The following is an 11,426-nucleotide window of genomic DNA, read 5'->3' as shown; positions in this document are numbered from 1 at the left end:
GGTCTTGTTCCTCCTCTACAAAAGAAAGAGAAGAGATGGAGGCAATTCTCTATTCATCTGTAGTAGGGAGTTTGATGTATGTAATGGTATCCACCTGACCAAATATTGCTCATGTTGTTGGAGTAATGAGCAGATTTCTTTCCAATCTAAGGAAAGAGCATTGAGAAACAATCAAGTGGATTATGAGATATCTTAAGGGTACATCTAAAATGGGTTTGTGCTTTGGAGGAGCTAGTCCAATCTTGGAAGGTTATACAAGTTCAGATATTGCAGGTGATCTTGATGGTAGAAAATCTACATCAGGATTTTTGTTTACTTTTGCAAGGGGAGCTGTGTCTTAGCAGTCCAAGCTACAGAAGTGTGTTGCTTTATACACAACCAAGGTAGAGTATATTGCCACAACGAAAGCTGGAAAAGAGATGTTATGGTTGAAGCGATTTCTCCAAGAACTTAGACTAGAATAGGAAAAGTTCACATTACATTGTGCTAGCCAGAGTGTCATAGACCTGAGCAAGAATTCTATGTATCATTCTCATACAAAGCACATTGATGTTCAGTATCATTGGATACGCGAAGTGATGGAGAAATAGTTATTGGAACTAATCAAGATCCACACAAATAAGAATCCAGCCGACATGCTTACAAAAGTGGTCTCGAGAGACAAACTCGAAATATGCAGAGGCATTTCTGTGATGGACATCCAGTAAGGATACTCACCATGGGTGTAGAGTGAGAGAATTGTTGAGTATCCAAACCATGTGAAGTTGGCTTTGGAAATCAAGAATAGAGACTACAAATTTGGGCTAGAGTTTTTTCAGCCTAGTTACCCTATTGTAGGGTGGCTGTATTGATGGCTTGCCATTTATTTTGGTGGTTGGTAATTGGTAGGCAAGTGTAATTATTAGCTTTTCCATTTGTGTATAAATAGGGAGAGATGTGAGCTGAGTTGATATAGAGATCAGGAGAGTGAAGAAAATAGAGAGAGTTGTGAAAAGTGTATGTGAGTTGAGTTAAGAGAATGAGAGACTCCTTCTCCTCTGTTTTGTATTTATTTTTTATTCATAGTAAAGCTTTCTCTCTTTCTCTCCCATAGACGTAGGCATTAGGTCAAATCACATAAATATTTATGTCTTATTTGTGATTGTGATTGTGTGTTGATTGATTGCTAGATGTGTATAATCCCAACAAGACAGGCGACAACATGCTTCTTAGAATTTTTTATTTATTATTTTTTTCAAGTTCTTGAAAAATATAAGCTTGGAAGCATCCACTACTTCACTAGATATATGAAACAAGGGAAATGCCCTCAAAAAGTGTGTACTATATGCATTATGTTATGTATTTTTATTAGGTATATTACGTATTTTTGTAATAAATATTAATTAATTTATGGTAGAGTTACGATAATTTGTGGTTCAAAAATGATGTTATGTATTTTTGTAGTAATGTTAAGCATTTTTTCATCCAAATATTTTTTGATCAGAAAATGTGTAACAACACCATTATAAAATGCGTAACTTTATTTTTGAATTACAAATTGATGTAACCCTACCAAAAAAAATACGTTACATATATTACAAAAGGGCATAACTAAGAGTGCATGCGCACACATCCCATAACACTACCCTGAAAACGTAACTTATACATATATTGTACAAGGGTATAGGTGGAGTTGGGAATCATCCTCTAGAGAGAGAGAGAGAGAGAGAGAGAGAGAGAGAAACAGATTAAATTAATTCGTTTCAAATAGAAACAAATGGGAGGAACAGAAGCTTTTACCTGATTTAGGAATGCACTTTTTTAGAGTAAACATCCACTCAATGCAATCAACTCGATTTTCTTCCCTTCAAATCCGACTCCTGTCGGAAGGTAATAAAAACATGAATTTAGGTTTTGTTTCTTCAAATCCTTAATCATTCTATTAAAACTTTCAATTCAATTGATATTCAATTTGAATGATTTATGCGCAGGCATTAGGTTTGGAGCACAGATCACAAAAGCAGAAAGGTTGTGGTCCACCGGACACGATGGGGACGACGAGAAGATGATGTTGGAGAAGCATTGTGAGTCTGGGGACTGCCCCTGCCAGTGTCACCCCCAAAGAGTAAGAAGCAAAAGTGCCCTGTGCTGTGAGGCGGTGCAGAGAGGTTTTGAAAACGTTGACATTAATTTCATTATATTACAATGAATTCTTAACAAATAAATAAATAAATAATCTTTGTTATTTCCAATAAACAATTTTCCCTTTTTTTTTTTGGTTATTTTATATATTTGTTTTTTACAAAAGAAAACAAAAGGTAACATTAAAAAATAATAGAAAGAAAAAACAAACAAACAAAAAAAAACATAAAATCATATATAGAATGATGTCATATGAAAAAAGAAAAAGAAAAATTCAAACCAAAATATTACTTAAATACAAATAAGAGAGGCCGCTTGCAAAATACTCTAAATAAAATTATGTAAAAATACAATATTATAACACAAACACAACTTATAAAAGGTTTTGAGAATCAAAATTATATGCACGAATTTAAATTGCACAAACTGTGATAGATAAAAATTAATTTTTACATATAGATCACAAAAAATAGATAAAATTGGTGGTGCATCTCCTTACCTCCGTTCTATGAATTATTAAATTTTTTGTTGTTTTTGGCGTATCTAAACTTTCTCATAATTCTAGAAATATGACCTGGATAAATTATAGTAGAAACAGTTTCACTTTCACATCCTGCTAGTGCACATTATGCAACTCCCGGATGCAGACAAACAAAATAGCAGAATTTACAATGATTGGATCTCAAAGATTCAAAACATACCTACATTTCAGCTCATATTTTACAATAAGTACGCAATATAATCATTTTCAGAAGGCATTTAAGCACAAAACTACCATATATTTTACATAATATATGTAACCGGGAAAAAAAATCGATACAACATTCATCCACTGCTTGATTATCACGTCATGTCAACCCCCCCACATCCACCCCTCAAAACAATCAAATATTATGAGAATCAAAGTATTACAATGCATTACAATTGCAACAAAATATGCTAGTAACACCCCTCGAGCAATCAACGAGGGTTGTACCTACCACTTTTGCTGTTTAGAACGCGGTAAGAGTGCAAGGAGAATCTTTTTCCTAGGTCCCTGCAAATCAAAAGGTATTTGTAAGTAGCCGTTTCAAATGGAGGCAGACACAACGAAGAACAAACCACAAAACTTGAAGCATGCATATTATTCTTTTCGCAAAAAATTCTTGACGACCATTGCTAAAGCACAACCACCACAAAATTTGGACCTCCTCTAGAGACTACAACATAGAATAACACACATAAATGCCCAAAACACACTTACAATCCTTGGTTCCGGACCCCAACCCAACCACGCACAAAAAGAAAAATAAAATTTAGATACACAATTCAAGAGACACAATAGAAACCAATAGAATTCAGTAAGAAATACAAGCATGGTGCCAAGGGAAGTGTCAAATGATTAAGGGAACATCACTCAGGCCTCGTTTGGGAACAGACTAATTTAGTAATTTTTTGGTTATTTGGCTAAAATATGAGCTAAAAAAAATTAGTATGTTTGGGATAACTTTTTGACTTTTTACGAAAAGATGTGCAAAAAGTAGAGAGAAAAGAGAATCTTTGACTTTTTGGTATAGGTTGTTGGCTTTTTGGCTAATTTAGTAATTTTTTGATTTTTTGACTAAAAGGGAGGGTTCCCAAACGAGGCCTCAATTACCAAACAAGATTAAGTAGTATGGAACTAGCAGGCAGGCCAATGAGTTGACTGTTGGTGCACAGAGTTCAACCCAAAGACAAGCTTCCAGGGGTTACTGAATTCAAAACACTTTTAACTGAAATCAGAAGACTTTTTCACCTATTTTCACTACATTTTTTACTCCAATCTCAATACTAAACAATGCCACAGGAGCACTCGTTAGCATTTTGCTCTTGTAATGAGATGAAACAAAAGCATCTTAGGCTATTTCTTACCTAGTTGCATAAGAAAGAACTGCATTACATTTTAAGCAAGTAAATGCACCATGGGATCTATGAAATTGAAACTGATTGACATCAAGCATGCTATATAAAAGAATAAAATCACTATACCATGGGTATTCCCAACTCTTTCAGGTCTTTGTCCCCCATTTGCTTCAGTGCTGCCATGTCCACCTGCAATTTAGATAAAACATGTTCAAAGTCGGATAGTTTAATACGGCAAAAAATTGCCTAAACATGCGCATAATGTACAAGCTACCCTCAAAAACTCCAAAAGAATTCAATATTTCCTTTTCTGCAGTTTGAAAGTGCACTGTAAATACATCATTCTATTTAGTAAGATTGTAAACCCACAAAGGGCAATGAGTTGTGCCCGTCTTTGCCCTGTAGACCAACCAAAATGGGGAAATCCTGACACGTGCAAGGTCATTGAGATGCCACAGCAGACCTACTTTCCTGCTTCAATATAAATGTTAGAATTTCCCATCTTTACCTTCACCTACTCCACTACACACTCCACTTCACCTACCTCCACTTCACCACACACTCCACTTCACCTAACCCACTATCACCTCCACTACACCTACTACCACATTTTCTTCTATATATAGATTGTATAGGAATTGTAATTAATCAATCTTGTAATACATCAGATATCAATCAATAATATATCATTTTTAACATGGTATCAGAGCAAGGTTGACAATCTAGTAATTCCACTTCACCGGCGGGTGGCAGCCTCACTTTGGCCGCCCGCCGGACCTCAACCTATTCCGCTTATTTTCTACACATACCTTGAATTTTTTTTTTTACTATAACCAAGCACAATTTTATTTATCAGCCACAAGAGGGCCTCCGAAATCACCACCACCTGTTGTCACAGAAACATCACCACAAAATATGATCATAAAACAATTCAAAAACCACCACGGAGACGCAGCATAAGGTGAAGAGTCGATTCCTTCTGGATATTGTAATCGGCTAGGGTTCGGCCGTCCTCAAGCTGTTTCCCGGCGAAGATCAGACGCTGCTGGTCCGGCGGAATACCTTCCTTGGCCTTTACGTTGTCAATCGTGTCGGAGCTTTCGACCTCGAGAGTGATGGTCTTTCCGGTGAGAGTCTTCACGAAGATCTGCATTCCACAATGACCTGAAGATCTCGGACGTACAGCCGGAAATCCTGATGGGCATCCTCAACGTCTATTGCCTCCTCGGTTCCGTCGCCGCGGGCCGAACCTCCGATTGGGTGGGGCGCCAGTATACCATCGTTGTCGCCTCCGCCATCCACTTCTTGGGAGCCATTCTCATGGGCTTCGCCACCAACTACGCCTTCCTCATGGTCGGTCGCTTCGTAGCCGGCATCGGCGATGGCTACGCCATCATGATCGCCCCCGTCTACACCGCCGAGCTCTCCCCCGGTTAAACATTTGGCCAGAACAAAAGCCACGTGCATTATACGCAGCAGGCCTTGTAATCACAAACAACACCCAGTCATCGGCTCTAAGTGGCCCAGACAGTAAAGCTAATGTTCTTGTACTCCACAGTCTCCACGTTAAATCCAATGACGGCCACCCACCGACCTACTCTGTCGCCGGCCTTTTCTTCTTGCCTCCGTCCTGGGCGGCCCTTGCCGGTGTTGCCTCCGTGTTTCCCACTCCACTGGGCATGATCACTCCCCCATACTCCTCCACTGCAGCATATGGAGGACCTCCAAATCGGAACATCACGGTGGCCTTCCGCTTCAGCTCCTTGTTTTCTGCCCTTAGAACGCTTATCTCTGCTCGCGCATCCTTATACATGCGTTGGAGCAGAGCCAGTTGGGCGTTTACATGCTGCACCTCATTTGTCCTACTCTGCAGCCGGTTCGACAAATTTGTGACCGCCGTCATGCTTTCCACACATGCCTTCAAAGTATACTGATTGGCCTCCACATCTGACTGCACCGCCATTTTTTGCTCCACCGACCGCATCGGAAAGTTCAATGGAGCAAAACCAGAGGTGTTTGGTTGAGGTTCACTGGCCACCGCACCAGTTATTTCTCTTGTGGGCTCGTTCAGTTCTGGAAAGAGCGTGAGCAGATTCTGGGTAGCTGGACGGGAAGAAGATGCCATGTTTTGGGTTGCTCAGTGTTTCAGCGCAGGGTTTACAGAGTGTTTCAGACTGCCAAAATTCAGAGGTTTCCAACTGGTTTGCACAGCCTCTGCCTCAACCTTGGTTAAATAGCCAGGGCCGATCCGCGCATCACGCGCCACTTGCCGACAGACGACACACGGGCGCGCAAGCCAAGGCGCCCACGTGCCTCGCCATCATGTCCGGCACACCTTTTGATGAATTGGGCACGCCTTTTGATGGCACGCCTTTTTAAAAAATTGAGCGCACCTTTTGAGGATGCGATTTTTTACAAGGGTCCGACAAGACTCTGTAAACTGTCCCGACATTGATTCCGGTTAGCTCCTTTATGGGTCCGACAAGACTCTGTAAACTGTCCCGACATAGATTCCGGTTAGTTTCTATAAGGGTCCGACAAGACTCTGTAAACTGTCCCGACATTGATTCCGGTTAGTTTCTACAAGGGTCCAGCAAGACTCCGTAAACTGTCACCACAACTGTCACAACATTGTCTGCTACAACGGTCCGACATGACCCCATAAACTGTCTTCTACAACGGTCCGACATGACCCCATAAACTGTCTTCTACATCGGTCTGACACCACCATACCGTGTCCTCTACAACGTTATGACACCCCCATACAGTGTCCTCTACAACGTTATGACACCCCCATACAGTGTCCTCTACAACGTTATGACACCACCATTCAGTGTCTTCACCAACGGTCTAACACGACCATACAGTGTCTCCTATCCTTTTTTATTTTTATGTATTTTCTTGTTTTGTTACTCTCTCCAAACTCAAGTTGGTTAGTTTCTCTCCTCCTTGAGTTTGCGGGGGGCTGTTAGAATTTCCCATCTTTACCTTCACCTACTCCACTACACACTCCACTTCACCTACCTCCACTTCACCACACACTCCACTTCACCTAACCCACTATCACCTCCACTACACCTACTACCACATTTTCTTCTATATATAGATTGTATAGGAATTGTAATTAATCAATCTTGTAATACATCAGATATCAATCAATAATATATCATTTTTAACAATAAATATAAATTTCTCTTTGTATACACCTTGAGGTCAAGTTTTTTCTTTTTTTAAGGCGGCAGATTTTGAGGTCAACTGTTTAAGCTTACAAATGTTTCCCATCAGACTGACATTCCATGTCCAACTCTACAAGGCATTTGTTTTATGAAAAATGCTAAAAACCGACCTGAGGGCTGTTGTCAATGTTGAAAAAGTGTATTGAAATGTGTGAAAGTGTTTTGTGATATGTGAAGAGTGTATTGAGATTACAAATATTTGGCACTTTGTGCTTCTTAGGGCTGTCATTAGCAGAACCCTTGTTTTATTAGCAAAAATTATGATATATAAAGAAGCTTAAGAAAAGCCCGAAGTCAACACCCCTCTAGAGGACGACATATGCCTAGCCTACATAACATAAACCTCTCATAGCCTGAGAGACACAACCCTACAGGGAAAAAAAAACAAGAAACACGTCCAAAGACAACAAAATCTCTTAACCAAGAAGCACATATAGACAACCTAGACCCTAAGGATAAACTATCATAACCGAGAGAATAGGTAATCAAAAGACCCTCTCACAACTTGAGAGACTAGGGCATAAACTATGTAACATTACCACTTCCGTGACCTTGCACTTGAACAATTTCTCTTATTTTGAGTTCTTTGACGGAAAATAATCATTCTAGGCTAGACATTTGCTTGACACAAATAATCAATTTCCCACATTTTATTTGTTCTTTGATGCATCAAAACAACGAAATCCATGACCTCATATATACTATATATTCTCAAAAAACATGGGATATACCCAAAAACTCAACATCAAGAAAACCCTTGCAAGAGAGGGAGGATATTTCTCGTAGAAATAGCACTTTAACTTACCTCCTCAGCCTGAAACCAAATAGCATATTTCCCCAAACCAAGTGAATGCAACAAGCCACTGACAGTGAGAGGTTGGTCACCCTACAAAATCCAACGGGGAGAGAGAGAGAGAGAGAGACAATAATATCAATAAGTAGTCAAAAGACAGAAGGTGATAGTATAAAACATAAATATAGCAGGCCGACACATTTCTAGTAGAATGTGATTAACTTTAAGAGTTAGTGAAGAATCATCAGGTCATCATTTTATAAAACAAATAAAGTATCTGAACTGAGCATAACATATGATAAACAAGCTTATACTTGGTCAAATAGAAAGTTAGCCTACCACTGTTGTTGATTCAACAGAGAAATAACAGAGATCATGTTTACATTATTAGTGATTATCACTAGCAATAAGTCATTGATGTTCAAGATATATTATAAAAAAATATAAGGCAAAAGTATGTACAGTATATGAAGCGTTTGGCAAGGCACTTGCTGGTGGAGGTCCCGTGACTGGCTTGCCAGCGTCGTGGGTAGCTCCCATTGTAACAGATGCAGGGCCAATTATCCTAGATGGGTACAAAACATAGTCCAAATGTTGCCCATTTCTTGAAGTATCACTTGGCCTTCTTGAGGGAAATCGCTGCAGTTCATCAATATGTCTAGGCGGTGAGGTTTCACGAGAAACTTTCAGTACTCTCTCCGGGAATCTAGGTTTTAATGGGTCCCCATTGTAAGAAGGGTAAGGTTTTCTTAATGACTCCGCCTGCAGCATTTCACCTGATCTTTTTATGGGGGAAGTGTGCCTCAATTGTCTCCTATCTGTAGACCAGATTGACATTTTTTCATGTAGGTACATCTTCTTCCGCGCTTCAACCTCACTCTGTATTCGCTTCAATCGTTCTTTACGCATCAATTTCAATCTCAGATCATTTCGCCCAACTCGTGCATCTTTATAAGCCAATACAAGAAAGTAGTTAAGAACTACTGATCAAGAAATCAGAAGTAAGGCTTGTAAAATGTACACAATAAGCCATTACCATGCACTCTATTGTAATCTGGACTGCATGCACCAAAATCCCCTCGCAGCCTGAAAACACACCATTCAATCTGGCATGATCATATTAAGACAAGAACAAATATCCCATGAACTAGTTCAGAATTTCCACTCTGAAATAATTTGGCTATAAAATTAAACCCCCCAAAAAAATGCATTTCCTTTAGACAAATGAGGATTTTCTTTGCAAAGTCAAAATATGGTCCAACTTTCAATAGCATTACTCGAACACTATTTATCCTATAGCTGGATTTTGGGAGGACGCCACTAAAACGGAGTGACATGAATCCGCATAGACATTATTGATTTCAGTTATGGGGTGCACTATACATGGATAGAACCAAGCGTTACAAAAGCAACGAAAATCCCTACCTACCCCAGTCCATCCCTTCACCCAAATAATGAACTATTTAAACACCTAAAACACCAAGATAAAATACTACTCTCATGATTAATGCAAAACAAAATCCACAAAAGTTTGGCATGGGATAACACTAGAAAGTGTACACAATTCAAAACTACATCTGCTCCCCCGACAAAATGAAGGAATAATAATAATAAATAAATAAATAAGCGTAAGATTAGAACCCACTCTTAATTATTTTGTTTCTTTTTCCCTCGTCCTCTCCTCTCCCAGTAACAAATAGGATCTAGCAAAACTCGGGAAATAGTTTAGAGACAGAAAAGGCAAACTACACACCGTTTGTTTGAAGCCAACAAAGAACCACCAGTATTACTCCTGAATCTCTGGCTGGCAGATCGTTTGCCTCCTGATAATGACTGATAGTCAGTCCGTGAGCCACCAGAACCTGTTTGCTGCGTCTTCACCACCTTCTGAACAATGTAGACAAAAAAAGGGTACACATTTCAAAACAGAGCATCAGCTACTTTCTAATATCTAAATTGTTCTTAGCAAGCATTTTACTTTCTTTAATGCGCTTCAGAAGCAAGGAAAACCACTAGTTCAAAAATGCTAAACCAATATTAAATTCCAAACAATTCAGAAAAAAATCGATTGATTCAACAGATACAGAGCCAAATGGAATAAATTATCTCGGTTTTTGAAGCTCGAATGATGGACAATAAAAAAGGAAAGTTTAAACCAAACAAAAATCAAATGATTAAAATTGAAGTTGAAGCTCAAAATACTATTCAAAACCCTAACCGTAGCTTACAAACACACGTTTCATCCATATAAAATTCAAACTGTTAAAAAAAAAATCCATATAAAATACATACAAAAAAAAAAAAGAAAGTGGAGAATGCATATTATACCTGACCAGAGCGCCCCAGGGTGATGATCACGCGGGGCTCTGACATTTCAATCCGAAATCCGAGATGAACCAGAGCTTCAGAACAGAAGCTGCCAGAGAAGCTGTGTGTAGTAAACTTGCCTGGTTAACCAAGGTGGGAGGAGAGGCATCACCGTCTTCACAACATCTCTTTAAAACCCTAATAATTGTGAGAGAAGAGAAGAGAAGAGGAAGGAATCGAAATCGTAGAGGAGAAGAAAAAGGAATCGCGCAAGTGAATTTGTAGTACAAGGGCAGATCAAATCAACCTTACTCGGCCGCGCCACGCGCTTCCTGCTCGATACGATACGACTCTTTTCTCTCCCGTTTCGTTTTCCCTTTTTGCGTTTTTTATTATTACTATAATTATTTATTCTTTAAGCCAATAAATAAATAAACTAATGAAATTTTATTCTGTGACAGATATTAGTATTTATTTATCTCACACAAATAAAATAAAAAAAATATTATTAAAATTAGGTCTTTAGTATTTTTATTTCTATCAATTGCGAATTTTAATGGATGTTTTAATCAGAGTACCCATAGCAAAAAGAAATGAGACCCTTTTTCCAACTCTTTTTATTTTCTCTTTGCTCAACTATCCACTTTTCTAATAGGGGACATAATTTGACAAGGTAAAACAAGAACTGAAAGAGAAAATGACATTTATCCTCCTCTTTATTAACCTTTCACACCTTTTCTAATAAAAATAAGATTGTAATCAAAGAATAAAAATAAAAAAAAAAAAATAGAAAAAGAAAAAGGGCATGCAAGAAACCAAAAAGAGATTGTGAATTAGAGCCTAAACTTAATTTATTTTGTCATAATTATGTCAACATCCATTTTTAAATAAAAAAATGCACAAGTCTTTAGGTCTTTTTCTCCCATTTTTTAGAGCTATAATTTTCTTCTGATATATCCAAAAAATTAAATATTTAAGTATGCAATCGTTTTCAGTATATGAATATTCAACTACACATCTTCCAATTGAGGGGGACAAAAAAAAAACCGTGTGTTCGGTATAGGAATAAAAATTAATTCATCCAAACA

General features: G+C 38.4%; 1 protein-coding gene and 1 long non-coding RNA gene across 4 annotated transcripts; one reads left to right on the top strand and one right to left on the bottom strand.

Moving 5' to 3' along the window:
* The first annotated feature begins 1,703 nt into the window (after window positions 1–1,703).
* On the top strand, window positions 1,704–2,235 carry LOC145804838 (uncharacterized). Its single transcript, XR_014347388.1, has 2 exons — window positions 1,704–1,869; window positions 1,971–2,235. It is a non-coding gene; the product is annotated as an uncharacterized LOC145804838 (long non-coding RNA).
* Window positions 2,236–2,839: 604 nt separating this feature from the next.
* Window positions 2,840–11,384, bottom strand: LOC114261606 (uncharacterized). 3 transcript variants are annotated; one of them, XR_014347340.1, is made up of 7 exons: window positions 10,360–11,118; window positions 9,785–9,918; window positions 9,068–9,117; window positions 8,494–8,978; window positions 7,187–8,124; window positions 4,129–4,489; window positions 2,840–3,157 (listed from the first exon to the last, which is right to left on the bottom strand). XR_014347340.1 is itself a non-coding variant. In XM_028201887.2 (7 exons), the coding sequence occupies exons 1-7, from the start codon at window positions 10,402–10,404 to the stop codon at window positions 3,098–3,100; spliced, it is 918 nt and encodes a 305-aa protein (XP_028057688.1). In that variant the 5' UTR covers window positions 10,405–11,384; the 3' UTR covers window positions 2,840–3,097. The 3 variants fall into 3 exon arrangements, 2 of the variants coding, with proteins under 2 accessions (XP_028057688.1, XP_028057689.1); XM_028201887.2 differs by having other exon boundaries at window positions 4,129–4,191; window positions 8,044–8,124; window positions 10,360–11,384; XM_028201888.2 differs by having other exon boundaries at window positions 4,129–4,191; window positions 8,044–8,124; window positions 9,785–9,915.
* Between the last annotated feature and the right edge of the window lie 42 nt (window positions 11,385–11,426).

Source organism: Camellia sinensis, chromosome 1 (genome assembly GCF_055761805.1).
Source record: "Camellia sinensis isolate YWXY chromosome 1, ASM5576180v1, whole genome shotgun sequence".
Classification (NCBI taxonomy): Eukaryota; Viridiplantae; Streptophyta; class Magnoliopsida; order Ericales; family Theaceae; genus Camellia; species Camellia sinensis.
This window is presented reverse-complemented; position numbering and strand designations above follow the sequence as displayed.

What these genes read in the sequence shown, in the direction of transcription:
- LOC114261606 (XM_028201887.2), bottom strand. Translation starts at nt 10,404, where the DNA reads ATGTCAGAGCCCCGCGTGATCATCACCCTGGGGCGCTCTGGTCAG. An exon ending in TTTGGTTTCAGGCTGAGGAG is followed by an intron (nt 4,192 to 8,043) that starts GTAAGTTAAAGT and finishes TCTAAATTGCAG; the next exon opens with GTGGACATGGCAGCACTGAA. An exon ending in AAGAGTTGGGAATACCCATG is followed by an intron (nt 3,158 to 4,128) that starts GTATAGTGATTT and finishes TTTGATTTGCAG; the next exon opens with GGACCTAGGAAAAAGATTCT.